The sequence below is a fragment of the Anoplophora glabripennis genome, unplaced genomic scaffold (genome assembly GCF_000390285.2).
Source record: "Anoplophora glabripennis isolate ALB-LARVAE unplaced genomic scaffold, Agla_2.0 scaffold17, whole genome shotgun sequence".
Taxonomy (NCBI): Eukaryota; Metazoa; Arthropoda; class Insecta; order Coleoptera; family Cerambycidae; genus Anoplophora; species Anoplophora glabripennis.
In genome coordinates, this window is record NW_019416231.1 from 1,788,674 (window position 1) to 1,816,255 (window position 27,582).

At 35.6% G+C, this 27,582-nt stretch overlaps 9 protein-coding genes across 10 annotated transcripts; 4 read left to right on the forward strand and 5 right to left on the reverse strand.

The window, feature by feature from the left end:
* The first annotated feature begins 42 nt into the window (after positions 1-42).
* Positions 43-2,036, forward strand: LOC108917761. The gene is made up of 7 exons (XM_018724510.1): positions 43-122; positions 170-296; positions 343-540; positions 613-907; positions 1,302-1,527; positions 1,588-1,794; positions 1,853-2,036. The coding sequence occupies exons 1-7, from the start codon at positions 43-45 to the stop codon at positions 2,034-2,036; spliced, it is 1,317 nt and encodes a 438-aa protein (XP_018580026.1).
* Positions 2,037-3,139: 1,103 nt separating this feature from the next.
* On the reverse strand, positions 3,140-4,879 carry LOC108917824 (probable proline--tRNA ligase, mitochondrial). The gene is made up of 7 exons (XM_018724585.1): positions 4,711-4,879; positions 4,481-4,658; positions 4,354-4,427; positions 4,036-4,297; positions 3,794-3,981; positions 3,524-3,739; positions 3,140-3,466 (listed from the first exon to the last, which is right to left on the reverse strand). The coding sequence occupies exons 1-7, from the start codon at positions 4,816-4,818 to the stop codon at positions 3,170-3,172; spliced, it is 1,323 nt and encodes a 440-aa protein (XP_018580101.1). The 5' UTR covers positions 4,819-4,879; the 3' UTR covers positions 3,140-3,169.
* Positions 4,880-5,043: 164 nt separating this feature from the next.
* LOC108917814 (V-type proton ATPase subunit e-like) lies at positions 5,044-5,862 on the forward strand. The gene is made up of 4 exons (XM_018724573.1): positions 5,044-5,257; positions 5,312-5,359; positions 5,438-5,525; positions 5,616-5,862. The coding sequence occupies exons 1-4, from the start codon at positions 5,160-5,162 to the stop codon at positions 5,631-5,633; spliced, it is 252 nt and encodes an 83-aa protein (XP_018580089.1). The 5' UTR covers positions 5,044-5,159; the 3' UTR covers positions 5,634-5,862.
* A 46-nt stretch (positions 5,863-5,908) lies between these two features.
* LOC108917829 (glutamine synthetase 2 cytoplasmic-like) lies at positions 5,909-7,369 on the reverse strand. Its single transcript, XM_018724591.2, has 4 exons — positions 7,159-7,369; positions 6,666-7,096; positions 6,337-6,609; positions 5,909-6,271 (listed from the first exon to the last, which is right to left on the reverse strand). The coding sequence occupies exons 1-4, from the start codon at positions 7,293-7,295 to the stop codon at positions 5,937-5,939; spliced, it is 1,176 nt and encodes a 391-aa protein (XP_018580107.1). The 5' UTR covers positions 7,296-7,369; the 3' UTR covers positions 5,909-5,936.
* Positions 7,370-8,967: 1,598 nt separating this feature from the next.
* LOC108917895 (aldehyde dehydrogenase family 8 member A1) lies at positions 8,968-12,023 on the reverse strand. Its single transcript, XM_018724707.2, has 9 exons — positions 11,857-12,023; positions 11,579-11,802; positions 11,345-11,523; positions 10,810-10,966; positions 10,598-10,752; positions 10,441-10,538; positions 9,955-10,389; positions 9,601-9,905; positions 8,968-9,542 (listed from the first exon to the last, which is right to left on the reverse strand). Exons 1-9 carry the CDS (start codon positions 11,944-11,946, stop codon positions 9,020-9,022), a joined length of 2,166 nt encoding a protein of 721 aa, XP_018580223.1. The 5' UTR covers positions 11,947-12,023; the 3' UTR covers positions 8,968-9,019.
* LOC108917897 lies at positions 11,233-12,760 on the forward strand. Of its 2 annotated transcripts, XR_001964817.1 has the most exons (3): positions 11,233-11,272; positions 12,232-12,403; positions 12,507-12,760. XR_001964817.1 is itself a non-coding variant. In XM_018724708.2 (2 exons), exons 1-2 carry the CDS (start codon positions 12,242-12,244, stop codon positions 12,711-12,713), a joined length of 369 nt encoding a protein of 122 aa, XP_018580224.1. In that variant the 5' UTR covers positions 12,165-12,241; the 3' UTR covers positions 12,714-12,760. The 2 variants fall into 2 exon arrangements, 1 of the variants encoding a protein (XP_018580224.1); XM_018724708.2 differs by lacking the exon at positions 11,233-11,272 and having other exon boundaries at positions 12,165-12,403.
* Positions 12,761-13,387: 627 nt separating this feature from the next.
* Positions 13,388-17,770, forward strand: LOC108917788 (cytochrome c oxidase assembly protein COX15 homolog). Its single transcript, XM_018724543.1, has 7 exons — positions 13,388-13,739; positions 13,877-14,009; positions 14,066-14,198; positions 16,265-16,451; positions 16,505-16,772; positions 16,826-17,094; positions 17,569-17,770. The coding sequence occupies exons 1-7, from the start codon at positions 13,584-13,586 to the stop codon at positions 17,698-17,700; spliced, it is 1,278 nt and encodes a 425-aa protein (XP_018580059.1). The 5' UTR covers positions 13,388-13,583; the 3' UTR covers positions 17,701-17,770.
* Positions 14,338-15,655, reverse strand: LOC111691897 (tektin-1). The gene is made up of 2 exons (XM_023455394.1): positions 15,137-15,655; positions 14,338-15,066 (listed from the first exon to the last, which is right to left on the reverse strand). Exons 1-2 carry the CDS (start codon positions 15,653-15,655, stop codon positions 14,338-14,340), a joined length of 1,248 nt encoding a protein of 415 aa, XP_023311162.1.
* Positions 17,771-18,528: 758 nt separating the features above from the next.
* On the reverse strand, positions 18,529-27,579 carry LOC108917863 (ubiquitin domain-containing protein 1). The gene is made up of 5 exons (XM_018724647.1): positions 27,490-27,579; positions 26,665-26,934; positions 26,134-26,609; positions 23,550-23,736; positions 18,529-20,288 (listed from the first exon to the last, which is right to left on the reverse strand). The coding sequence occupies exons 2-4, from the start codon at positions 26,744-26,746 to the stop codon at positions 23,578-23,580; spliced, it is 717 nt and encodes a 238-aa protein (XP_018580163.1). The 5' UTR covers positions 26,747-26,934; positions 27,490-27,579; the 3' UTR covers positions 18,529-20,288; positions 23,550-23,577.
* Between the last annotated feature and the right edge of the window lie 3 nt (positions 27,580-27,582).

Sequence of the window (27,582 nt, forward strand, 5' to 3'; positions counted from 1 at the left end):
TTCAATGTTTCTTTATTAAAATGTGACATTTCAAGTCAAAACATGGCACGTGAAAGAAGGGGTTCCTATAAGAGCGGATACTGGATATGGGACGAAATGGGTGACGAGTTATTATTCGTTAGGTAATAAAATAAATATGTTTGGCAAAATTAAAATGAGTGTTGTTTAGCCGAGATTCCACGGGGTACGGAAAAGCCGCTCTGCCTACCACAGCATCGATTATGTCCCAAATCACAACTCAACATCAACGACAAACAGCCGTTTCCTTTAAAGACACTGTTGGGACCATCGGCCAAGTACGTATTTCAGAAAATATCGACCAAACATTAATCGAACTTATAGCTAGAATTTCGAAAAATATACCAAAGAAAAGTGAAGCTGACAGAACCTGATGTCGTGACCATTCAAGATATTAAAGACGTGGTCATCTTTACCTGTGACGTGACGGGCTTGACCCCCGAATTCATCAGTTATTTCCACTCCGAGGCAATGGATCGCTTCCTGAGGTCTTTGATAATATACTTCCAGTACTACTTTCAGGTAAAAATGATTACGATGAGAAATAAACTGTTCGTTTCTGTATATCGTTTATTTTACGTACAACCGAGGTAGGTTTGGAATGCTCTGCAGCTACGCAGAAAAGAGGCGAAACGTAAACTGAGACAACCGATCGTAACGCTCTTAGAAAATCGAGTCCGGGATGATCTCTCCGACATGCGCAGCATGGTGGCTAGAGATTACGCTATTATTCTCTTGGGTATCGGCGATGCGAAGAAGTTCCATCACATGAACAACCAAAACAACGAGTCGTTTTCGGACAGAGATAGAAGGCTTTTCGAACCACTTGTGTTAATGGCGACGAGAGTGGTTTGGATTGCACTGTGCAGGAGATACCTGTCACTTATCGGTTAGTTACTTATAGTTGAAACCTTTCTCGTTGTTTGGAAGTACACGGGCGGCCCAAAATTAGCCGGCATTGTTTTACCAGCTCAGTTCTACGATTAGAAATCTTTACGTGAGCGAACTTAAAAGAATAACACCGTCCATAAAAATAACAAATGCCATGAATACATCGACACGTCCATGTTAATACGTAACACACAAAATACCTGTAAAATTATGCACTACTTGCTACAAGGGATCATACACTGCAAGTGTCTTATTTATTAATAAGAGTGCGTTGGTATAATATCGCAGGCTAATTTCGGAACCGTGGCTGTAGAAAGACTATTATCGGAAGAATTTGAAGGATCTTATGTTGAAAAGGCGTAATTTTGAAAATAATAAATATATTCGTTTAGAAAAAGAGCTGAACAGACTGTTAAGGACTAAAGTATTCAGTCCATACGAGCACAAACTTGTGAAAAACGCGGCATTCAATACCACCCCGGAAGAAGACAGAATCCTCATGGGCAAAGCTTGCAGGTTCGAGCAGAAGCTCCTGCATAGGTCCCCGGCTATTCAGGAAATCATTTTGGACAATCACGACTACAGAATGCTGTCTATCGGAGTTACCGACATCCACTGGTACTCGAATTAAGTTGAGAAAGTCGCAGACCTTATCCACGTACTTTTAAATGCTTTTAGTGACGACAGGCGACAGGTCTTCCTAGAAGCGGCTTATTCAGCGCCAGAGGAGCAGCTGGAGAAATTGCAAGTGCCCGTCGGTATTCTAGGAATACCCCGGAAATATTTCGACCCGATGTTGAAGCCTAGGGAACTGTCAACCACCAGGAGGATGAGCACCATGAGGGCCATACCGGACTTCATTTTGCCACCCTTGTTCCCATACGAGTAAGTGGAGGAATTTCAACGGGGAGGATTTGAAAAAGAAATTTGAATTGGTTTTCAGTACAAAGTCGGACACGCTACCAAAAGGGCCAACGAAGTATCAGGAGACCGAAGCGACGAAAGAGGCGAGGAAGAAGCAGTGCCAATTGTGGCGGCAATATGTCGAAATGGGAGGCCCTAGACCCACCGAAGTGTCCGTAACTCTGACCTCTTCTATAGTTGGTACGAAAACTTCTCGTATTTAAATAGAACTTGGAACAGATAAATAAATTACTATGCAGAAAAAAAACGTATTTATTGTTAAATTTGAATATTTTTAACTTTTTTCGCAATTTTCGTGCTCTGGCGTACTCAATTGGGAACGTATTTTTTCATTACACAGAAGCACGCTACCTTCATCAAATGGCAAAATAAGTAGTTCATGTAAACTTGGTCAATGTCAAAGGGCATTAACCCTGAGATTCAGAAACTAAACAAAGTGCTTTAAAAATAGTAACATTTTTATTAAAAAATTATTTTAAATCTATCAGAATAGTAAGTACTTCTATTTATTTTTTATGGTGACTAAAATAAAATGTTACGATCAAATTTTACAAAATTATTTCCTGGCAAGTTAAAAAGGCAAAACAACGGGCAGCACTGCTAAGGGCACACAAACGGCCAAATTCGGGTGCTGCACACTAGTGACTAGTGACGTAACAAGGGTTTATGTGCAGTTAAAAAAAATATAACAACTTTGATAGATTTTAAGATAATTTTTACACATCTAGGGAGCTCTATCTGGGTGGTTGTTTCAGGAAGGCACACTATATTTTTCTCTAAAACTTTATTTTTCCATAAAGACATAAATCTTAACAGCAACGCTTCTCTTTCACACATAACATAACCTCTTTCTTTTTTCTAACTAACCATAAGCCTAAGATTAAGAACACTGAACACTTTATCCAGATCTCCTCTTCTTCTTCTTATTTGAATAAGTAAATCGCGCGGGATTCTTTAAATATTTGATTCATGTTACTACACACAGTTTGTCTAAATATGAATTAATGCACAAATAACAGACTTTCCCCCATTTTAATGCAGATTTTCTATAAAATGGAATTAGTCTGAAACTCAAATTACTTTTTGTTTTAAAGAAATTTGTTATTTACGATGCCAAAAGCAACAAAATCTTTAAAAATGTATTGCTGGTTGCCTATTTGCTATATAGCCCTCTTAAAAAAATCAAAATCCATTTGCACAATATCAACATTGATTACGGGGCCCATTTTTAGTGGTGTGTTAAATCTGATATGAAATGTACCTGAAATAATTTTCCTCAACACATAAAAAAGTTTATTATCTTGCATAAAAAAAATTATATTTCATATATCTAATATTATAATAATGTATTTTCCTTAATATACTGATACAACTGATTCTCGTCCAAGTAAACCTGCACGTTAGTTTTAATATCGTTCAGTTCGAAAAGAGGTACATTTTCACTGGCTCTCTGGTTTATAACGATCGCATAGCGATAACCGACCCTTCGCGCATCCAAGTGTCTCCTGCCGATGGTCAAAAATAGACGATCGTCTAAAAGTACGTTATCTTTAAGTTCGGGTATGTGGTCTTCGATTTTGGTATACAACTTTTCCGCAACGTCTTTTGTACTTTTCTCTTCTTTGCTTCCAGCCTAACGACAACAAAGTCCAATTATGGTGTTATTTTATATTGAACAATTCAAACTGACCTTTGGGGGCACGATAATTACGTTGTAAGGGGCCAAGGTGTCAGGCCAACGCATTTCTTGTTCGGACGAGAGGACTTCGACCGACGCAGCTAAAATTCTGCTTAAACCTAAACCGTAACAACCCATTTGGAGGTCTTCTGGCTTGCCGCTCTTCGATAGAAACCTTGCTTTCAACGGCTTCGAATATTTATCTCCTAACAAGAAAGTATGGCCAACCTAAAAGCCACGCATTTAAGTAAATATTAACTGTATCGTTCCTTTTATATGTACTTCAATGCAATTACTTATGTCGACTGATTTTTCCACCCCACATTTAGGACAAGTGTGACTTTTGCATAGCTCTAAATTTGCCGAATAGTTACAGCCGTTACAAAACAACACTTTATCTTCGCCTATGTCGGCTTTAAAATGGAATTCGTGCGATAAGGAACCTCCTATATTTCCCGATGTACCCAGCACTACAAAATGAAATTATCCATAACTCGTGACTGGAAATTTACACGCAATTTTACCTTTCACGAACCCAACCCCGATTCTTTCAAAAATTTTGTTATAACTCTCACATATTTCTTCGTACGTTCGCTTAGCAGACTGAGCGTCGATGTCAAAAGTGTACATATCTTTCATTAGAAACTCCCTTCCTCTCATCAGTCCGAATCGCGGCTTCATCTCGTCGCGAAACTTGCTAGTAATTTGATACAATCGCAGAGGGAACTGTTTGTACGACAAGGGAGAAACCGATGAAATTAGTTCACTAGCTGCTTCCTCGTGAGTCTAGAATAAGTTTTGTTACTATTTACAACTGCCCTCTATGAAAAGTATTTACCTACAGGACTGAGTACGTAACTGTGATCATGGCGATCTTTCAGTTGAAATAATTCGGGTCCAGCATTTTCCAACCTACCTGTAACAAGTTATTGTAAAAGCAGCCCTCAAATTAAAATATGCGTTTCATACCGCTGTTTTCCCATAATTTTGTGTTAATTAGGCTGGGAAACATCACTCTCTGTCCTCCAACTTTACACATCTCATCATCGACGATTTTTTTAAGCTTATTTAAAGACTTTATGCCCAAAGGTAGAAAATGAAAAGAGCCTGGATTAGCTTGTTGGATTATACCCAATTCTAACATTAGCTGAAATAAGAGGGAATTAGTTTTAATTTAAGTAAAAGTAATTGCAACTAACTCTTTGGCTCTTTGAGGTTACATCCTTGTGGCCTATATTTGCTGTTTTAGAAACAGCAGTAATAGGTTGAAATATTTTGGACAAACAGTGTCTGCTATTAATTGCCATTATAAAGTATTATATATACAATATCAATATCGATATACAAAATTTGAAAATTACATGTAGGTTAAAAAATACCGTTTTAATAAATTTTGTTATGGTGGTAACACTGGTAGCGATCGGAAACCATACTTTCCTAATCATTGCTGCTTGACCTACCAGCTATTGGCCAATAGCCACTAATCAATAGTTAAAAAGAAGCATGGGAGGTGACAGTTAATTAAAGTTGGCGAACCTGTTAGTCATATGATTGATAAGTGATATTGTACCATTGTGCAGTCGATTCTCGTGATTAAATCTTGTTTTTTATTATATCAGTATTGAGAAAATTCACTAACACAGAAAAAATGGGTGCGTCCATCATCCCTTTCATCGTATTCACCGTTCTCTGGGGAGGAATTGGCGGTGTTTTGCCTATAATCGTACCTAAAGGACCTAACAGGGGGTAAGCTCAATCGTGTTTTTTGCTAGACTTTATCTTAAAACTTTATTTTCTTAGGATTATCCAAGTTATTCTGATGTTAACAGGAGCGTGCTGTTGGTTATTGTAAGTATACATTTACTATCTTTTAAAAATGTTGGGTCATGTGACTGGTTTCGGATAAAAGTTAAAATTATTTTTCAGCTGGTTGTGCTGCTATATAGCGCAAATGAATCCCCTCATTGGCCCTAAAATTGAGAGAGATGCAATTCTTATTATGGCTCGTCAATGGGTAAGATATTTTTCTTCTCGATTCACATTTACTTGCAAATATGGTTTGTACCGACGTCATTCGCTGAAATTAAAACAATTTTTCTTTTAGGGTAATCCTATCCAATAGAAAGCATTTTCTCGTCTATCATGTGACTTTTGGTGCATCTTGAGAGTCTTGTAGTTTTTTAAATTCCACAATATTGTGTAAGTTGTACAAAAATCATGTATATTATATTTATTTACCTCCCGTTTTAAGTATATTAATATTTGAATTTTATTTCTTTGTAAATTAGTTTTGTCGTATACAGTTTTATTTTATGAAAAATAAATTGTTATAAGTTTATATTTGTGGTCTATTTGAACGTTTTACTGACAAAATAACACTCGCAAATCGTGCCGATGTTTATTAATAATTTTTTATCTCGCTGTATTACAATATGATGCTTTTAACCAACACGTTAATAATTTGATAGGGGTCTGCGTTGGCCGCTGGTCTCCGATCCTCGAGGAATCCCTTCTTGTTTCGAGACACGAGCAGTGAAATCCTGACGGAGGCACTCCTATCCCCCACCCCCGAAGTAAATTTGTCGATGTGGCTGGTTTCGTTCCTTCCCGTCAACCTCTTTTTGTTCTCTTCGCCCCCGCTTAAATCGTACACCGCAATATGTTCCTTGTGCGTCTTGGAAAGTTTTTCCACCGCTTCTTCTATGTACTTCAACCCGCCTTCTTCCCTCATCTTATTCGTAGAGAAGTTAACGTGCATACCTAAATATTAAGTAACATTTAATAAACATACTTTACTTCCGTTGTGCCTGCGAATTGGTAAATACCTGATCCGTTTAAATGTGGATACGGTTTAGGCTCGTAAGAAATACCCACTCCGAAGTCTTCCGCGACCTTCGCGAGCAGAAACCTGGCCATCCACAAATCATCGCCTGCCTTCATGTTTAACGTAGGGCCAGTTTGGAACTCCCATTGGCTCGGCATCACCTCAGCGTTTGTACCGTAAATTTCAATGTCGCAGTACAAGCAGCAACGGTAAAACGCCTCTAGTATTGCACGTCCAACGACATTGTTACCTCCCACTCCGCAGTAGCTTAAAACTGAAGTGTTAACAGAACGATTACATGAAGAAACGATATTTTAATAACAATTCTACCGTCCTTTCCTGGTTCCCCATTCACTGGCCACCCAAAGGGCCTCCGATCCGAACCGACGTATATAAATTCCTGTTCGAAACCGAATTTCATCTCGTATTCGCAGGCCTTACTCACCGCCTCGACGCACTTCTGCCTGTGGTTGCTCATGGTGGGCTTCTGGTTCAAATCGTACGTTTCGCAAAGCACCAGCTTATCGTTGCCTCGCAAGATGGGATCTTTGTACATGGCGACTGGTACTAAATAGCAATCGGAATTACGTACTACGCCCTGTCCGGTGCTGCTGCCATCAAACGACCACTGGGGCACTTCCTTGTAGCTCGAAGGTATGAAGTCCAGGGTACGGGACTTGCAGCGTAAATTTATGCCGGTGCCGTCGATCCACACGTAGCAAGCCTGAATCTTACATTCTGGAACAGGCAGGTCCATATACCTAATAGGTAGTACGCCTTGTTCAGCATGAACTATACCGTTTATTAAGTGTTAGTGACTTACCTGTCAAATAGGGTCCTATCTAATTGGGCATTGGGCGAATCGGATAGGGCACTGCGCAAACAAGCGTTTGTACGAAAATTTCGTAGTGAAAATAGGGTTTTCGCGGTTCTTAAATTTATAGACTTTGCAAAAAACATGATTTAAATACTAAAAACAGTTTTTGACAGGTGTCTGCGAATAGTTCAGTAATTTGTGGTCTCTTGAGTGTCAATATGTCAATTTCAACTTTTTCAACATGGTCACAACAACATGATTAAAAACCGTAAAGTTTCTTGGCACAGGGTGTTTTCTAAGTCCGTGCCATAATTTTGGTAGGTTATTTCTTTGATCAAATAAATAGATTCCTAATATAGCTGTTTTGCATTGACAATTTATTCATGAATAAATTCACGGAGAATTTATTTGTAAAGTTTTACAATTATACAGACTTTTTGAATTTCTTTAAGCTGTTTTACAATGACAATTTATTGATGAATTAATTCATGAAGTCGCTTCTTCAAAAAATTGGACAAGTGTAATGCACCAAATCTGCTGTCAAACAACTTCATGAATTTATTCAGGGAGACTATCTCCATGAATATATTCATCAATTTCTTGACGAATTAGAACATGTTCTAACTTTCGTAAATTTCTTCGTGAAGTTCAGAATCAGAAGCACCAACCCAACAAATTTCTAGCCTCAGATCAGCAATGAGGTTATGTTATTGGATTGGAATATGTAAATAATTGTGTGGCGTCGTACTAGTTTTGTATTGTTTTTACTGATTTGTTACTTACAAAAACTAATATTTATATAATATGTCAAAACGGTACTGCTGTTGTATCACTACAATTAAGAGTGCAAAGGTGACATTTTTGAAATTTATTTGCTCGTTTGATTTGTTGGTAGAGCCGATTCATGTGCCAAAGAAATTCTCTGAAGTCTGTAGCAGTGTAAAACCAAACCGTTTACAAATAAATTCCTGAATTAATTCATGAAGAACTTGGTAAATTTATTCATGAATAAATTGTCCATGTAAAACAGCGATTTGACATAAATCAGTTCTACCCATGAGTAAAAAATAAATTAGGACTTCTGTCGGCAGTAGCGGCAGAGCGCGCCATCTGTAGCCAGCTTGGTAAACGACACACTCGGAAACCATAGACCATAAAATAATTAAGGTTACTGCATGAAGAAGGACAATTAGAGTGATATCTAATTCTACTGTCTAATAGATGTCGCTGCACCGTAATAGCGGTAAATGTAATACAATACACCAAAGAAAAATAAAAAATATTTCATAAATAATTGACCACAAAACAGCTATGCTAATGGTTAAGTTGTTAATTAAAATTAAGGTGAACCATTAACAGCTGTTTCATGACCCATTATTTAAACACTTTAATTATCACTTGGTTAAATGAAAAAGTTAAAGCAACGATTATTAAATGTGTGACAAATATATGAATATAAATTCATTCCGTTATGAATCGAAAATATTTAAGTATCAAAAAAGTTACAGGGAAACTTATATTATTTCTTTAAAGAAATTATTGCAGTTTAAGAAAAATCATAATTATTCAAATATCTCTATTTCTAATGTTATTTTTAAGAATTTTATTTGTTTTTTATTGCAATTGGAAGGGGGTTTCAGTTTTCAGAGGTAATAATATGTGTTCCCCAGAATACTATTCTAATTTACAATAAATTCAATTTCAATAAGTTTTTATTACTATTTTTTAAAGCGCTTTGTTTAGTTTACGAATCTCGTGTCAATGCCTCCTAATTTTCATTTTTATTTTTGGACAATTTTTTAAAGAAAACAAAAATTAGAAATATAACATTTATTTTCGGTAACATACAAAATATCATCAACAAAAATCAATAAGTAGACAAATTGCAAGTGCTCGATTTCCCGATGTTTGACCAGACGTTTTTTGAAAACGTTACTTTCCTATAAACATCGTTCCAGTTATTGCTTACATTCGTATAAATCTTAGAATCTCTCAGAGGTAGAGCGCTGTAAACGGCATTAACCCCTTCACCGAAATATGCCCCCAGCTCTTTATGCGCAGATATAATTTGAATGTTGTTCAAGTTATAACTTAAAACCGTGAAGACGGCTGTCGGCAACCTCGTGCTTAGCTCGTTGTACAACGTCAAGGAATTCGTGGAGTTGGTGAGGAGAATGACGGCGTTGCCCTCGAACAGAGCCGTTAGAATCAATCGGATATTTTTCAACTCGTATTCCACCTCGTTTTCGATAGCAATGACGCCGCGTGGCTCACGAGCGGACACTACGTTGTAATCTGCCTGAGTTGTGGTGTTACTGTTGTTCGTTTCCGTTACGCATTGGAAAATTTCCGCGATCCACTCGTCCAAGAATACGCTCGTCATCGAAGCACTAAAAGAAACGTTTATAATGCCATGTTAAAGTTTTTAAAATACACGTCATTACTTACCCTAATTCCTTTTTATTGGACTCTACGTACTCGGCGAACTTTTGAAATATCTTCGACTTGTTGAGTTTCGACAGCCTCGACCAGTTCTCTTGCGATTTTTTAGCGAAACTTACAAAACTGGCCTGGGAACTGCTAATTTTCGTTGGTGCGTTCGAGGTGGTGGGCGAATCCGTGGTTTTCTTCACTTGTACATATTCGTAGAACCCCTCTTTACCTCCGAAATACCCCGTACCGCTGTCTTTCACAGGACACAAAGCAATTTCTGGTGCGGTTAACCCGTGGCTGTTAATCCACACGTTATTTACCTGAAAAAACATTGTGAACTACCTCTAAAACTGTTTTCAGGTTGCTTACTCTTAATTTTTTAGCGACTTCGTTTACGATCCCTACGTTTTCCGTCCAAACGGAAGCCGCAAGTCCCTGCCTGGAATTATTAGCCAAGTTCACAGCTTCATCGATCGATCTGAAAGCGATGACTGTAACCACGTTCGCGTCTTGGTCTTCGTCAGCACTAAGAACTCTATTTGTGCTAACTTTCCCGCCCACGAACAATGTAGGAGTGAAAGACTTCAAGTTTTCAGTGGCTTGAAACACTTCTATTCCTTGATCCTTAGCCGATTTGATTAGTTTGTCGAGTTTGTTGAAAGACGACTCGCCGGTGGAGGAAATATCAACCAATTTATTGTTACCTAGGCCAACCTTTGTCGCGTGTATTTCTGTCTTCAATTTACTTAAGAATTTGTCAACAACATTTTCTTGGACTATTATAGTATTAACTGACCAAGGCAACTGCAATGAATCAACTAAAATAATACATTTTTTAAATTATGTTTTCCTCACCAAACCCTGATATCCCCACGCAGCATCTATAATACTCGTACAGGCAGAGTCCAAATCAGCGTTATCAAAAATAATTACAGGTATTTTGTTGGAAGATACTAAAACGATACGAAACAGATAATAAATAAATACATTATCATAAACCCTTGTAACTTACAGTTCAAAATTTTCTTGTTCAAAATGTTGCTTCCCACGTACTTTTCGTTATTCAAGTCTACAAGCAAGGCAAGCAGGGACACATTTTCGCTACTTAAATATGGCTGGAGGTCTCCGTCGTCAGACGGTATTAGTCTTATAACTTGTTCAGGTATTCTGAAAAAGATATTTTACTTTTTTTTATGCAAAAAATGAAAATAATAAATAACCTACCCTACTTTTTTTGCGAGTTCGATTATGAAAGCTACTGTAGGAAACAGAGCGGTGCCTACTTGTAAAACCACATTGTATCCAGAAGCTAACGCAGGAGCTAAAATTAGCCCCAGATTTGATAACACGTTTTCATTCGAAATTACCCCAACAGCTACACCTTTAAATGAAAACAATTTATAAATTTCAAACTCTATAACTTGCATATCTATTGAGAAGCATTATCTTAATTAAAGACAATGATTTATCTTTTTATTAACATAGTTATGTTCAAATCAAAGAACTATTGTAGTTAGAATTTTCAATAGATTTTCTGCAGCTAACCATTTTATTTAAAGAATGCCATAACAACAGAACCTTTAGTCACTTGTGTGTTTTGGAAGAAGAAGAAGAAGAAGAAGAAGAAGAAGAAGACAGCAAAAATAATTCAAATTAAAATAGGAAGAGGAAAATTAATTTATTCTCTGTAAGTAAAAACAAAACTGTCAATTTAAATTTGTTATAGAAAAAAATTCACTTCCATAATGCCTTCACTTACCTTCAGGTTTCCAATTGGGGTTTTCATGACCGTACTTCATAGCAAAATTCGAATAGTAGTAAAAATACTGAGCTAAAAGCAGTATTGCGTTACTTCTTGTATCTCTGCCCAAAATTCCTCGGCAGACAATTTCTAGTTGAGATAGCACGCCTGCACTTTTTTCTATCTCCGCTGCTAACCTGAATTTAAAACATGTAAGTCAGAGCGGGACGAAACATTTACACGAAAACATACTTATTTAACAATGTTGTTCTTTGAAATGCACTAATGTCGATCCACTTGACTTTGCCATTGCTTTTTGATAGAATTTTCTTTACTGTTTCTGCCTCTGGAACATATTGTGCACAAAGCATTTCTTCGTTAATACGGTTTTTTAATTCCACCTTCGTTCCATTTACAGATTCAGTGCTTTTTTCTATGTTAGCAAAAAATGAGCTCTCCTTATTCTTTATCCACTCCTAAGGATATAAAAAAATATTTATCTGTACATCAAAATACATAAAACAACTTACAATAGCCTCATCCACTTTTTCGTAGCTTTCCCCATAATCCATCTTGTGGAAAATCTCTTGAATGCTTGTATTTTTAACTCTATCATCCATTTTAATTATTTACAGTGCACCATTTGTGATTATTTTGCCTTTATCTCAGAAAGTGACAGAGTTCACTCTTCACTTAACCTTAGTTTTCGGTTATCAGCAATCTCATTTTAAGCCGAAGTTTATAAAAACTTTATCTAATCTGTGATAAAGATTGGCGTTGCACATGGTTTTAATATAATGAAGGGCAATCATATTATTATAATTAGTCGTTACTTTAATTTTTGAATTTGTTGTATGAATATTCATGTTTGAATGTTTAATATGTTAATTGAACATATTTTTAAGATAATTAATAATGGAAAAAGTGTTTGGTTTATCAAAGTGCTGTAAGAATATTAAAGTACTTCTGGATATTAAACAATTACTGAGAAGCTCTCACAATATTCCAAGAATAGGAATGATTAGATTTTATCGACAACCAATTCTTAAAAGACAAACTTTATGTGATAATTTGAAGGTATTGCTTATAAATAGTATTTACAATAAATAATTATCATTATAAGTATTTATTTTTTAAGTTGGGATCTTAAGCAATAATGAATATTTTACATGATTTTCAGATAAAGAAATTATTGATGGTCTCTAATGTGGCAGTTCAACCGAGTTCCAATTTTTCTAATAAAAGCAAAAAAATCTTTGGATTTATATTTACACGTAAAGGTGCGGTGTTGATAGGTGTTCTTTTGAGTATAGTGATTGGTTATCATGTCATACTTGTTGGCATTTGTGCTGTATTAGATGAAGTTATTAAAAAAACTATTAAATAGTTGCCAAATAATTTGATCTCTTTATAATAAATAAAATATTAATTCAATTGTATTTATTTCCATTTTTTATACATTATAATCATCAATCAAGTCAATAAAATCTTAATATGTAAATCTGTATAATTTTCTTTCAGTACATTTTTCAGTTACTACGCCCATGGCCATGGTATTGGTATATTGGTAAGTTAATAATAATAGTGATTCGTTTCGTTCGATGTTCTGGTTTCTGTATTTATCCTATTACACTACATTCAAGGTATTATACTAAATTGTAATAAAAATAGACATTAATTATAGCATTGCAGTAGTTTTGTGTTAGATCATATTAAATTATGAATTTTTAAAATCACATAGTTTCGAATTCAAATTATAAACAAAACAACTCGCCTCGTGTAATCCAAGAACACAACTCAATAGGCGTTTTCGAAAATTCGAGTGCTCAGATCATTATCTTTATCATTCTTATGGTTTTAGAGAGAGAGAACGATATGTCTAAATCACTCCGAGTTAATTTTCGTAAACCCTAAATATTCATGTGAACCGAACTAACTCATGTTCTAAAGTACACATCTAACGTGAAAACATTATTGAAAATGGAAAACTCCTAGGATTTTGCAGTCGTGACCATAGAAAACTTATTTACAATATTTTCTATGGTCGTGACATAAGACATAACCTTACTTTATTATTATTGTTGTGGTTGGTTTTCCCACTTTTGTATTTAATAAAAAGTTAGTCATATATATACCTATTTATAATACATAACTAAGAATTATAAATCATTGACTATATATTATTTTTTTCGTTGTAATTTTAACTCGTATCTGATATTATTTGCATTGTCGTACAAGATAAATAAATGAACAAATCATGTTGAGCATATCACGGTTTTGTCGGAGTGCTACTATTCTCCCTCATATTAAAAAAATAGTGGTTGGCCCTTCCAAAAATATTGCCCAAAATGTACTTGCGAGGTCCTATGGAACACCCGTTTTTCAGAGACAAACCCTATGTAACGGTTTAAAGGTAAGACAGACATAATATCTTCTAAAGTTAATAAAATGTTCCAATCACTCATTAGAAGAAATTATACTAGTGTGGCAGAGGAGATGGCATATTATTACTTATTTTTAAAGTGATATTAACCGCATAAAAATTTGTAGATAGCGAAATTTCTGAGGGGAACGGGTACTGTAGCAGCTGAAGTTACCTCGGATGTCTCTAACAAAGGTAGAAAAGCCGTTGGGTACTGGCTACTTACCTGCGGTGGAATGGTATTTGTAGCAGTCGTTCTAGGTGCGATACCTAAAAATGTCTAATTACTCTGAATTTAAAAGCATTTTAAATTTTAGGAGGGGTAACGAGACTAACCGAATCTGGACTTTCGATGGTAACATGGAAACTACTTGGTGAAAAAATGCCAAGAACGGACGCGGAATGGGAAGAGGAATTTAGGAAATACCAACAGTACCCCGAGTTTAAAATGTAAGCCTTTTATTATAACGCTTGTTTGAAAATACAGTTTTTGAGTGCGTGTCTTGGTAGTGTTGGTCACGAGTCAAGCAAATTGTGTCGCTTTTTATATAAAAATAATAGCGAAAGCCATCGGTGCTGTAAATTTTATTTAGAAAGAGTGATAGTCGACACTTTGCCTAAGCGTCATACAATCGACCTCATCGATTTTCAAAGTATTCGTCTTGATATTAATATCCTCCTCCAACTGAATTTGTGTCTTCAACAGATACCTTAAAGACGCCTCTGCCTCGGCCCTCTGCTGCTGCAAAGTCGCCACGTTTTGTCTCAATTCTCCCACCTCGTTCGCCAGTGTTATCTCCACGAGATCCTTGCACAGCTCCATGCCAGGTCGCTGAGCTCTATTTCCCAGTCTCGTATGTGCCAGAGCCATATACCCTTCCTTTTCCGTAATGGCTTTGTCCAGCCTCGTTATCGCTCTAGTCATTTCGTTCGCTTGTCTGGCAACTTCGGAGTGCTGCACCTCCAGCTTCAGCTTGACCTCTTTCGTCTCTTCGATCCTTTTGCGGAACGCCTCGTTTACGATGTGATACTGGTTGCACAGGTCTTCGATGACCTGTTTCAGCAGCGTGTCCACGTAAGAACGCAACTGTCTGGCGCTGTTGATTTCCTTCGCGGCTTTTTCTATGTTGGCCCGCGTGTACTGTTCCCATTCTTCCAAGGTTATGTTGGACGGGTCTAGAGGTGCAAATCCGTAGTATATGCTGAGGTTGAGGCTGGTTTCTTTCAGAGAGCAGTTTTGCGAGTCGATTTTGAGCACGTTGCCCTTGTCCTCCAGGTCGCGGTCCATAAAGTAGATGGTCGAGCGGAGTCGACGCACCTGTAGAGAATAAAATTGAAAAAGTTCGCAGTTGTGGTATTTTTTGGTATTTGGGTATTTTCTTTGTTACCTGTTCGTTGGCTTGCTCCAGCGTCCTCCTGAGCAGATTCTGTGATCCTTCCAAAATTTGATATTCTTTCTTCAACTCCCTGTCGATGGCGTCGCAACACAAATCGATGCCTAGCCTACCCTCCCTCAGAATGAGGCACTTCTTGCACACCCTCATCGCAGTTTCTTTCAGTGCATTCAACGCGTCGTGCAGCCTATCCATATACGTGTTCAGATTGTCAATCTCCATACACACCTCCTTCCTCTGCTTGTTAATCTCGTCGCGATTAAACTCGATATCCTTAATCTTCTCGTGTAATTTATGATCGGCGTCTCGCTTGTTTAAGTCCGTCTTTTCGTTGACCACATCTATCAGCCGGTCCGACTCGGCTATGACGGAGTCGGCCAGCTTCTGCTGGTCCAGACAGATCCTGTTGCGGAACCTGTTGTTAAGGTGCCATTCGCTCAGAGTAAAACGGGCTGGCGGCGGGGGTATCGCCACCAGAGCGTGTTCTATCAGTTTGCTGCGGTTTATGGCCATTTCGCGGGTTGCTGGAACACGGCGGATGACTTTTAGGCAGCCTTAATTTGTTTGACAGCGTTTGGTCAATGTCAGTAGTAATGGATTGTTAGGAGGGTGTCTTGGAAACTGCTTTTATTGATTTGTTGGCTTGGTGGGTGTTTTGATTGTTCGAGTCACTTTTGATTGAAAAATATAGACCTCTCTGTTTGGCAGCTAATATACAGGGTGTTTAAATAAAATAGCAGTGCAACAAATACTTTACGAATCAGAACTTGTTCTATTTTAATATCCAAAGATGGAAAAACACAAACGTATGCAAAATTAAATTAAATACTAATAAATTAGTAAGAAAATAAATGTAATAATAACTATTTAACGACCGAAAAAACTTTTTGTGGCAATTCTTCTATCTTAAGAATTTTCAAGCTTTATTTCATAAATTTCATATTTTTTCTATAACGAATTCAGTTTTGCTCTATTAATCTGCATTTTGCAAGGTATTTTCTCAATTTTTATACAAACTATGCACTATTATTTTGTAAATAATTAGGTACGTTAAAGAGCTACCAGTTTTTATGTATAGATGGTTTTGATCTTAGTACTATCTATTTAACCCTCGTTTTGTAGAAAAAACAAAGACATCACGCTGTCAGAATTCAAATTCATTTGGCACATGGAATACGGTCACCGGCAATGGGGCAGGGCGATAGGCGCCATCTTCCTGATACCCGCCGCGTATTTCTGGGCGAAAGGCAGGTTTACGCCTGGCATGAAGAAAAGAGTCTTGGCCTTTGGCACGTTGATCGGTGCGCAGGTGGATATTTCAGATGCAATTTACGACGTTTATGAAATCGGGTATCGTTTCAGGGTTTGATGGGCTGGTATATGGTGAAATCAGGCCTGGAGGACAGGTTTCACGGTGAAAGCGACGTGCCCAGGGTTTCCCAATACAGACTTGCCGCCCACCTCAGCCTCGCATTTGTTCTCTACACTTTATTCCTGTGGTCGAGCTTGGACCACCTCATTCCAGCCGAAACAGTATCGATTGCGAGCAGGGAAGCGATAAAGGCGTCTAGGAGGTTCCGCTGGTTAGCGCATACGTCGAAGGGGCTGATATTCTTCACGGCCGTTTCGGGTAATGCCTCCACAAAATAAAGGTTGTATATATTACCCGTTTTGTTTTTTTAGGAGCGTTTGTGGCCGGTTTGGATGCCGGTCTGGTTTATAATTCGTTTCCGAAAATGGCAGATAAGTGGGTACCCGACGATATTTTAGCGTTTAAGCCAAAATTGACTAATTTCACGGAAAATCCTACCACGGTACAGTTTGATCACAGGATTTTGGGTACGACGACGTTAGGCGTCATAACGTACCTGTGGTATTTGTCCAGGAAGAGGATTTTACCCCCGAGAGCCTACAAAGCTGCCGCTGCAGTTGGGATCTTGGCATATTTGCAGGTATTGATTATTATTGATCATTCTTTAAACTATCCGGTCATTTTTTTGCTCTGGGGCTCTCAAAATTTAAAAATCAAAATTTTTCATAAAAATATACAACTTCAGTATCAAATTTTTCGTAAGAACAGGTTTTATTTATATTGTTGAAGATTAATTTTTAAAATGTCAGCAATATAATGTTTAGTAATTTAGTCAGAATATCAAGACGAGTCCGTCAAAGCATTTTCTGTTGTTAAAATCAACTCCAATTAATTTTTCTATCAACTTCGCCATAATATGCGATTTCACAAACATACTTCCAGATGAAAATTGTCGCTTTTCAGGTCATATTGTTTTATGTCGGCAAATACTTTACGTACACAATTACTTCACATCTCTGATGGGTATGGATGTGAAGTAATAGAATCTGTGAAGTATTTGTGGTCGTAGAATGACCCTCAAAAAAGTGAAACAATGAATTAATAATTGTTCCAGGTTACACTGGGCATAGCGACCCTCCTGACATATGTACCCACCAGCCTCGCGGCTAGCCACCAAACAGGATCGCTGGCTTTGTTATCTGCGGCTGTCTGGTTGACACACGAGCTTAAAAAATTACCAAAATAAATTCCATTTATATTATTTGTACTGAAAACAGCATATATGTATATTTTTATCCAAAGAATAAAGTTTTTGTTCATAATACCCGTTATTTGCTTGCTGTAATATCGGGTGCTCCTCAGGGTTCAACTCGGGACCTCTTCTTTGCGAAACGTCCATAAATGACCCAAAATAATATAATTTCGTCGAGATTGGGAAAGAGAGAGTGAAAGGAAGTAAAAACCACCACTCGTAACAAACTTTTATGTAAAAGCTACATGAAACAATTTTTTGACGGACGAATCTGGAAGGTTACGGATGAGGCGTTAGCTGAGTCGGAATATCAAGACTAGTCCGTCACAGCATAAAATGCAGTTTTACAAACATACTTCCAGATGAAACATGTCAATTTTCAAGTAATATCGTTTTATGTCCGCAAATACTTCACGGATACAATTACTTCACATCTGACATAATGAATCAGTAATCTAAGCAGATACGTATGTGAAGTAATTGAGTGTGAAGTATTTGTGGTCGTAGAATGTGAAAAAAGTGAAACAATGAATTAATAATTGTTGTAGGTTACATTGGGCATAACGACCCTCCCGGCTGACACACGAGCTTAAAAAATTACCAAAATAAATTCCATTTACATTATTTGTACTGAGAACAGCATATATGTATATTTTTATTGAAAGAATAAGTTTTTGTTCATAATACCTGTCATTTGTTTGCTGTGATATCGGGTGCTCCTCAGGGTTCAACTGGGGACCTCTTCTTCACGATACGTCCATAAATGATCCCAAAATTCGTCGGGATTGGGAAAGAGAGAGTGAAAGGAAGTAAAAACCACCACTCGTAACAAACTTTTATTGTAATCTATTTATTTATTTACACACCGATACAATCTTTATAAAACACTTCAATATTAAAAAAATTACTTCTATCGAGAATATAGTGTGCACGTGATCCCGCGTTTGACTCGTAACCCTATTGCTCTTTCATTATTAAGACTTTTTTTTTATTGTTCACTTTCCAGTCTTTGTTGCTCATCATCGTGAGTATTACGTTACGTCACCTGCAATGTTATTTCCCCTCCTACTAGTGTTTAAAGCTTACAAAAATAAAGCGTGCCGCTTCTATTTACAGTTTTAGGCCATTCATAGGGTTCGAAGCTCAGGAAAGAGTGAAAGCGAGTACGGATAGCTTCGGCATTGAAAAACGACCGATTCTTACGTGTAAGGAGAGCGTTTATGTTTCAAAACGCTTTTACACCGCGAGCAATTATACTGCACTCGAAATGAAAAGAAAATTATTTGATTAGGGATACAGGAAACATTGAAATGGCAACAAATGCTATTACGAATTCAAATGGGGAGTGCCATTTACAATTACAAGACAAGAACAGTGTGTCTTTCGTCGCAACGAACTGTTTAGGTAAAAACAATTGCAGGTTTTACATTTTCCAGAGAAGCAACAAAATTGTAATTTGTTTCCGTGGAAGGCCATGACAGTTTGACAGATCTGTAAATATGGCGCCGAGATTGAGGTTAGAAATTTGACATTTGTCTGTTAAAAATGTTAGAAAGTCGTCATTTGTTAGTGTTATTGTGGAAACAAGGTTAAACTTGACGATTCTAACAGATTTCAACAGAGTGGTGCGAATTTCTAAAGAAACGTTTGGTTTTTTGTGCAGAAATCGAATCACCTGGTTCGGCGATAAAATCGTGAAAAAGCAATATTTTATTCAAAAAACTTACAAATTTACAAATATAAATTACAAAATGCTTGCAAGGGATGGACCGCATTGAAAATATCTTTAAAATTACTTATATTTGAGGAAAAGGCATGTCGTTATAAAAAAATCGAGATAAAAAAATAAATGCTAGCTTTGTTGGATCGATACACGTTGCTGAATAACGGAAACCATAAAAATTTAGCGGCGATGCTGAAACATTTCAATGTAGAATAATAAAACGTGAGTGATTATTTATTCCCTGATATTTTCCAACGTACGTGTCATTATGCTGAGCCCCTCGTATATCACGATAAATAGTAGCAATAAAAGTGTTATCGATTAATCTACCCACCGTTTTCTAATATCTTAGTGACGCGATACAATAAATATGTCGTACAAAACTTAAATAAAACCATAATCCATCCCTCCTCGTTTAAATATGCATCGACGGGCAGGACTAATGTAATGGCAAATTAAATTATATATTACAACAAGCATTATCCAGTCATAGAAGCGAATTAACCTTAAGAACATATGAACTGTACAAAAAATATCATATTCAGTCAAAGAAAATGTGATAAATGCAAGTTTGACGCGGAAAATCTGCATAACAACAGGGTGATCAACAAATAACTGACCATTTAAATCATCGATTTCAAAACCTATCCTGTCAGTTATTCTATAAACACCCTAAGTATCGTAAAAACTTTAAATCTCGTTGAAATTATTCTTTGCATCATTTTTTTACAACTATATGATATGGTCCATGTTTTAAATCCTAACTACGTTTGTTGGTTCACTAAATTCTCTTGGGGAATTTTACACAACACCCTCCTGGGTGTCTCACTGGTCGTCATCTGAGGTTGCTATAGTGACACTGTGAAAGCAACAATAAAACGAATCAATAAAACTGATTCTGGGAACCCTGCTCAACAGGCACATCAATAATTGTATTAGTTATTTATGGCACAATTCTCGAGTGTTTAGGAAAGTCACAAATGGTTCAATTATTACCGTTTACTAATGTTTCACTCGATAAATTGGCAAATAAATTGGAGACTGATCTGATTTGCTTTAAAATCGATAAACAAATTTGTCAATTTGTAACTTGTAAAAAGGTGCCACAAATACAGGGTGATTTATGCTGATTTAAAGCAACTTACTTTTATACTCAACTGGACAAATTTTCACACTATATATATTTTGTCCAATATACGATGATTGATGCAGTTTTTTAAAAATTTTTTAAGGAAAATGGTTGTTGTTTAGGTTCTATTTAATTAAGTAACAATTTTAACAATAAAAGCCTTTTGAAAAAGTTCCTGATCAGGAACGAAACGTTAAGAAAGAAATCGCTGCTGTTTCTTTTATCCATTTTTAACCGACTATCACACCAGAACCCAATTCCCAAGAAAATAAATATATTTTGATGTGAAACAAAAGGTTCAAGAAGATTTCCACGTTAACTAATTATACGTATTGTAGCTGTTATTTAAAATCATTGAAAATTGTTAAATGTTAAAGTTAACGATCAGGAAAAAAATTGAAATAGGAATTTAATAGAAAAACAAATAACTTTTAAACAGTCAAACTTTTAAAAATATTAATGGGTCACGTTATTTGAGCTTAAACACTTCGTAATCATGATTAAACTAGAAAAAAAAAAATGTTTTGAGGTTTTCTCACATTTTTAACGCAAATAACATTTAAATTGATGAAATAAAAAAAATAAAATTTTTTTCAGAGAAGAAAAAGGGTATTTTGAAAAATACTGCCTTTTAAGTGATTACAGACTTAAAAATTTGTCTCAAAAATCGGGATCGAAATCTGGTTTGGATCAACTTTAATTTTAATTTAAATAAAAGTTGATAAACAGAAGCATAGGACGAAAAAGCCGAATCATGCTGGAAACAATTGGATTTTGTTTTCTTCAATGTCCGGAAGGTTTTTCAGAAAAAACAAAAAAAAACTTTTTTTTCCATCAATTTAAACGTTATTTGCATAACAATGTGAGAAAACCTCAAAATTTTTATTTTTTTTCATTTTAATCATGATAAAGTGATAAAGCTCAAAAATCGTGACCCGTTATTTTTTTCAAAAGTTTGACTGTTTGAAACAAAGAATCGGTTCGCTATATCGAGATGAAACTTCACAGGGTTTTTCTGGGTCATGCTTAACATTAGTCATTTCGTGAATATTTCTAATTTACCCGTCAACTTTCAAAAAAACCTCAAATTACCATTTTTTCCCCTATTTTTAAAAATTCGTGTAAACATTTTTTCTGAAAAGTTACGGTAACAATGTTATAGGAAATTTATTCCAGTTTTCGAAACTGCGCTTCAATTCTCTGTACAACCATTTGTCGCTAGAAATCAATGATTGAAGACAAAAGGATCCTTTTCCATTAAAAGCCCGATATTTTGATGAAAAATGGTCGTATCGAAATTAAAAAAAAAGGAAATTGAAGCTGAATAAACAATGCAATGACTTTGCTGAAAAAATTTTTTCCAAGTCCGGGAACTCTAATTACTGTCTCGATTAATGCTCTTGGTACACTCAGACCATATACCAAATTTAGTTTTTGTACAAGTATAACCGATTTTGATTTTTTTCGAAATTTGAAACCACTTTCAAGGCAAGTTGCATTAAATCACCATATTTTGAGTTCCCTGCTTTGTGTCCAATCTTATGCGAAACGCCCTGTATAGAAAATAGTTGTTGCACGATAGTAGCCTAACTTAACAACTAAACTGGTGCTAGACCACAAACTACAACGTAACTGAATTTATTATTGGGACAAACGAATATCAACATTGGGCCAAAAATTATCAAAATGTAAAAACAATAAAAAAGCAAATTTGACAATCTAAAGGCGATCGGAATCTTCGAACAAGCATTCGAGCATTGTTAATTGACAGTTCGTTCACCTCCCTATATTGTGATAGGCTTTATCAAGTTTAAATTTGATTCAGAAGTGAAGGAAACGTTTCCTGTTTAAACAAACTGTAAATCGATCGGACAGTGAATCACTATTGTTATAAGTTATTATGCTTTATAAATGAGGTCAACGTATAAAATAGTTGTCGATTTCATGGCTATAGACTGCGCTTGGAATGGCTATTAGTTTTCTTAAAAAAAAAAATCTGTAATTTCAAATACTTATATACTTTAATTATTAGTTACGTGTGAAAAAACTCGCACGTAACTAAAAGTGTACCGTAATTGCTTAAAACACCCCAATTACGTTTCCCCCTTTTTATTCGCCGATTAGTTCCCCTACTATTGATTTTCCGTAATTATTTATTCAATAATTGAATGTCTATACAAGAGGGGGCAGGACAGTAAACACGCTAATGGTATCGGAATTAAAAAAACCAATCTTCGGAAGTGAATAATTTAGACTGGTAACAGCTAATTATGTTTGGGAAATAAGACAGACGCGTTCTATCAGAAGTGATTAATTAAATCCGCTCGTGCAAAATTGTTATCATTGTTACTGTCATTACTACTAATTTGACTGATTTTTGATCAAACATTATTATTAATATTCGTTTGAATGCCTATTGTTGTCTGAATAAACCGATATACTAAACATCTGTCGTACATACACACAAGATATGAAAATCAATACCAAGTAAAGAAAAACAAAAATTAATCAATAAAACGATGGTGTTAGCTGAACGGTACTTTCTAGAAATGCACTCAATTTAATTTCCTCATAAAATATGGATATCCCGAGCTCAAATTAAATATCAATGACGATACTTACACAACCGTGATATCTAAAGGGGTAATTACCGATACCTTCCAATTTATCTTTAGAAAATACGTACACGAGAAATAAAATTGACGATGACATAGATTTAGCATTTTTATAAACGTAAAGCATACAAATATTTACATCTAATACCCTTATCTCCTCCCAAAGAAAATTATCGAAACATGTTTATATCCTTTCAGCTAAAAATAAGCATTTAATCAAAAAGTACTTTCCAAAATAAGACAATGCGAGATAACCGACACTCGACATAGACTCCAGTGACATTTAAAGATAAACTAAGGCTTCTAGATTAACCACACCTTACGTTCGATTTTTACTACCGACACGTCTTTTGTTTCACGATAATGTCGGACTTACCCCCGAAATTGACGCTCGGCTTCCCCGTCTACGAAGCCTTCTTCAGAACGGGCGAACTTTCCATGTTAACGATCACTTGTACGACGTACCCGGATGGTATCTTTGCCTCTTCCACGTGCAGCTTGTCGCCCAGCAGCTTGCCCCCGTAGAACCACCGCTGTCTCGACGATTCTATGCCCTCCTGGCTCTAAAAAGACATAGCATTGTGGAGTAGATTTAGACGGGGGTGGTCCAAATATCGTTCATGATAAAGAAAAGTGTCGTGGTAGGTCATTAGTATTGTTTCGAAGTGCCTCACCGGGCAGGAAGTCGTAAAAATATTGTGCAAGGAAAAGAAATAAAATCGTGTACGGTAAAGCATCCAGGTACTGAATATTAATTATTAACAATAAATTATTACAAGCTATTTTTGTAACGAAAACGTAGGCAATTATTCGGAATATAAACAACACATTTCTGTTACATTAGTCATTTTTTAAAATTCCATTATCAGTTTGACTTAACGTCCTTCAAGATAACCCGGGAATATACAGGGTGTATCGATTTATAAGTGTACAAGGCCACTAATATAATGAGTTTAAAACAATTGAAGTTCTAATTGCAAATCTTGAGCCTGCTATGATTTTTGTAGTTTGTCAATTTATTAGCAATTTTTTTATTCGATTAATTTATTATTTAAAAAAAAAATCCTAGACCATATTGTAGATGCAAAAATAACGCAAAAATATGTTTGTATCTACTCATGTGAGATATTCAACGTGCGCTGGTATCTCTAAATTGAACAAATTCTTTTAATTAAAGGAATTAATGTTATCTTATCAGGCCCATTGTTTTATTATTAGTACTGTCAACAATATTTATTATGTTTAATCACCCTACAAAAAAGAAACAAGTTTAATGGTAAATATTTTTTCCTGTGCTCTTAAATTGTTTACGAATAACTATTAATAGTAATAGTAATATTTGTTTCGGAATAATTCTAAATAAATTCAATTAAATCACCATCCCATTTACATACAAACATATTAAAATTACTTTAAATAAATTAAACACTGATTTTTCTTGCGTAACAATTTTATAATGCATTCTACGTTCATTAATAGATGAACCATTTACAGTATGGTATAAAATATTAATAAATAAGGCTGAATACGTGTCAGAATTTTAAATAGATAGGAAATAATCACGCTATTAGATGCTATTTATGCTTCCAATACATTCCTTTTAGTCAGAGATATATTTAAGTTTACTTTTAGTCAATTTATGATGGTAATAGATTGCATTTGTATTCCATGTGAGAATGCGGACACTGAAAAACGGTTTGCATGCAATTGACTCGATTTAAGGCAATCTAAATGGTGTTTTCAACTCCAATAATGCTCCTCCCACGATCAACACTGATAACAAAGTTTTAATAATAAGATTACGGTATCAAATGGGTGAAATTTCCAATTTTGGACATTTTTTCAATGTTACCAAATTAGTTTTTATTGTGGTTGTTATTTGGGCGGTCTGGCATGTATCCGTTTGTGCTTTACTATTTACATTTATCAATTTTGATTATAATTCAACTGATTAAAACTTTTCAACCACCATGTAACATATAACCTCTAGATTTCTATAACGCGATGAGCAATAGTTTATTTCTATAAACCCGTTCATTTTTATTACCTTTCTTTAATTTTCCCGAACATTGGCAGTTTCTAAAATTATTTTAACAGTTATATTAAGCCTGTGACATAGCAACTTGTGCACACACATCAAGGACTATGATTTGGCACATTTTTTTTTCATGTAAAACTACCGTATGCTCACTAAATGCAAAATAAACTGAGCACAAATTTTTCATTCATATACCTATTAAAAAACGATTAGCAAGTCGTATATTATTAACAATTGGATTTCCTTTTCTTTCTTGTGACAACACTTGCATTTTATTTATTATTGTAACCGGTACATTATAAAAACCAGTTAATTATTATTTGAAAATAACTATGACATATCCAAAGAGGTATGTGTTTTGATGAGTTTGGAACAGAGTTTATTTACAACAACAACAACAAAAAAGTGTATATTTGAAGAGTCGGTTTTAGCACTTTGTTAAGGTTCAAAAGTCAACAGAAATGCACTGGAAAGTTATCTGAACTATTTCTTAATTTATTAATTACTTTATGGAAATCTTTGCAAATGTAATTCAAATTGAGTAACACAGTATTCAACACCATGTCCTATTAGTCATACCGCTCTGTAGATGTAATGGTGCATTAACATTGTTACAAAAACTATCTACTAGAACGAATAAAAAAACTGTACTTTGCTCAACCTATGAGGCAAATTTTCAATCACCCAAACAAAAAAATGCTTATAAAATAATCAATACAGAGAAGCACCTAATTTACTTAATGCATGATGTCAAGCATGGAAAACTTCTTGGAAAACAAACATTTAAAGAATATATAAGCAAACCACAAATCAATACAACCTTACTACATATTTGTCACAAAGTATTATATTTGTTCTCCCACCCACTTTTCAAGGTGGCAAATATATACACATAACTGAATTTTCAAACGTATGGACTTACCTGTAACTTCTTTTTACACATACTGATGGTATCGGTCGAATATACGGACAGCTTGACATCTGAACACGAGTGGGACAGTCGCAATTTTAAAACAGTCTCTGTGCCCCCATCGACAGGCTCTGAGCATTCTGCCGGCGAGTCCCTACCATCTTCCTTCACGATATTAATCGGATACGAAAGGCAATAAATCGGAACCTGATATCGCGCACCTAACTCATCGTAACACTCCGTTAGATAACCATTTGGTACGGAAACACTGGCCCCGTCTAATATAGCCTGGGCTAACTCGTAGTCCATAGCTTCGGCAGCCACCGCTGCCGCCCTGAGGGCGTCCCAGATTTCCTTGCGCCCCTCGAATGCTGGGGCTGTGTCCCAGAACTCATCTCGTTTACTTCGTAGTTGACCTTCGGTTAGAGGTACGTCGGACTTCCACCTGATCGTTTCATGGCACAAGGGATGATTTTTTCGTTGACTACCTACAAAGTTGATTTATATAATTACTTGAGAAGTGCAATTCAAGGTTATTTTTACCCGAGTTAGGTCGACTGATAGATCCAGACGAATCGTCGATAGCTCCACTTCTACTACGTGTTATACCTATACAACCTCCCATCGCGATCGCAAAGTCATTTCATGAAATTTTAATGGTAGTTTCTGCTCGTAAACAAACACATCCATTTTACACCCATCTCTCACGAATAATGACAAACATGATTGACAAATGGTGACGTGAAGTTTTCACACTAGAGGGCCGAGTTTACACCCTAACTACCAACCCCTGAACTCAAAGGTACCAATACTCTGAAAATAACAAATTGCCCATCGAACGTTAATAAAAGTTTCTAAAATAATTATATAGTTATTGAAAAAATATATACCGTTACTGCTGTTTTTCTGAATTCACTCTACTACAATTTTAATTATCGTAAACTTATATTATTTTATATACAGGGTGACCAATGCAAGAATTGTTATTTCTCCAAATTATTTCGTGAGTAATCCATAACCGCGAAATTCAAAAGTTAAAATCAAGAACAAAATTTACATAAAACTTTTTACTTGCATATTAAAATAACAATCTTATCGATTAAGAAACGGAATGTTTATATTTTACCGTTATTATATTAAATCAATTTTCTTTAATAAGATGAAATTTCCATATTTTAAACTAACCTAAATCCTTGATGTCCGCATCCGAATCAGCTGATAATTTTTTATCATCTGAAATCATTGCTAAATCTAAACAATTATCGTTAATTTACAAGTCGAATAGCGTGTAATTAGAGTTAGAGCAATAAAAGCTAAAATAACAGCAATTCGGTGTCGTTTATTAGAAGAATATTATTAATTACTCACAGTGGATTTTTAATTCCTTGTTAATTTTAATTGATGAACTTATATTAAGCCAGAAACTGCCAACGATTGGGGAAATACGTTAAATTAACATAA

Coding starts and splice junctions, on each gene's coding strand:
- LOC108917788 (XM_018724543.1), top strand. CDS start 13,584: ATGTTGAGCATATCACGGTTTTGTCGGAGTGCTACTATTCTCCCTCAT. Junction 14,199..16,264: donor CAGTACCCCGAGTTTAAAAT/GTAAGCCTTTTA, acceptor CTCGTTTTGTAG/AAAAAACAAAGACATCACGC. Junction 17,095..17,568: donor GGATCTTGGCATATTTGCAG/GTATTGATTATT, acceptor TAATTGTTCCAG/GTTACACTGGGCATAGCGAC.
- LOC108917829 (XM_018724591.2), bottom strand. CDS start 7,295: ATGTTTTTTGCAAAGTCTATAAATTTAAGAACCGCGAAAACCCTATTT. Junction 7,097..7,158: donor GATAGGACCCTATTTGACAG/GTAAGTCACTAA, acceptor ACTACCTATTAG/GTATATGGACCTGCCTGTTC. Junction 6,610..6,665: donor TGGGGAACCAGGAAAGGACG/GTAGAATTGTTA, acceptor TTAACACTTCAG/TTTTAAGCTACTGCGGAGTG.
- LOC108917761 (XM_018724510.1), top strand. CDS start 43: ATGGCACGTGAAAGAAGGGGTTCCTATAAGAGCGGATACTGGATATGG. Junction 123..169: donor GACGAGTTATTATTCGTTAG/GTAATAAAATAA, acceptor AGTGTTGTTTAG/CCGAGATTCCACGGGGTACG. Junction 297..342: donor CTGTTGGGACCATCGGCCAA/GTACGTATTTCA, acceptor TCGAACTTATAG/CTAGAATTTCGAAAAATATA.
- LOC108917824 (XM_018724585.1), bottom strand. CDS start 4,818: ATGGCAATTAATAGCAGACACTGTTTGTCCAAAATATTTCAACCTATT. Junction 3,982..4,035: donor CGGGGTTGGGTTCGTGAAAG/GTAAAATTGCGT, acceptor TTCATTTTGTAG/TGCTGGGTACATCGGGAAAT. Junction 3,467..3,523: donor TAATTATCGTGCCCCCAAAG/GTCAGTTTGAAT, acceptor TGTTGTCGTTAG/GCTGGAAGCAAAGAAGAGAA.
- LOC111691897 (XM_023455394.1), bottom strand. CDS start 15,655: ATGGCCATAAACCGCAGCAAACTGATAGAACACGCTCTGGTGGCGATA. Junction 15,067..15,136: donor TGGAGCAAGCCAACGAACAG/GTAACAAAGAAA, acceptor TATTCTCTACAG/GTGCGTCGACTCCGCTCGAC.
- LOC108917895 (XM_018724707.2), bottom strand. CDS start 11,946: ATGGATGATAGAGTTAAAAATACAAGCATTCAAGAGATTTTCCACAAG. Junction 11,524..11,578: donor AGAACAACATTGTTAAATAA/GTATGTTTTCGT, acceptor TTTTAAATTCAG/GTTAGCAGCGGAGATAGAAA. Junction 10,539..10,597: donor GAACAAGAAAATTTTGAACT/GTAAGTTACAAG, acceptor GTATCGTTTTAG/TATCTTCCAACAAAATACCT.
- LOC108917897 (XM_018724708.2), top strand. CDS start 12,242: ATGGAAAAAGTGTTTGGTTTATCAAAGTGCTGTAAGAATATTAAAGTA. Junction 12,404..12,506: donor CTTTATGTGATAATTTGAAG/GTATTGCTTATA, acceptor CATGATTTTCAG/ATAAAGAAATTATTGATGGT.
- LOC108917863 (XM_018724647.1), bottom strand. CDS start 26,746: ATGGGAGGTTGTATAGGTATAACACGTAGTAGAAGTGGAGCTATCGAC. Junction 26,610..26,664: donor TATCAGTCGACCTAACTCGG/GTAAAAATAACC, acceptor TCAACTTTGTAG/GTAGTCAACGAAAAAATCAT. Junction 23,737..26,133: donor TGTGTAAAAAGAAGTTACAG/GTAAGTCCATAC, acceptor ATGTCTTTTTAG/AGCCAGGAGGGCATAGAATC.
- LOC108917814 (XM_018724573.1), top strand. CDS start 5,160: ATGGGTGCGTCCATCATCCCTTTCATCGTATTCACCGTTCTCTGGGGA. Junction 5,258..5,311: donor CCTAAAGGACCTAACAGGGG/GTAAGCTCAATC, acceptor TTATTTTCTTAG/GATTATCCAAGTTATTCTGA. Junction 5,360..5,437: donor GGAGCGTGCTGTTGGTTATT/GTAAGTATACAT, acceptor ATTATTTTTCAG/CTGGTTGTGCTGCTATATAG.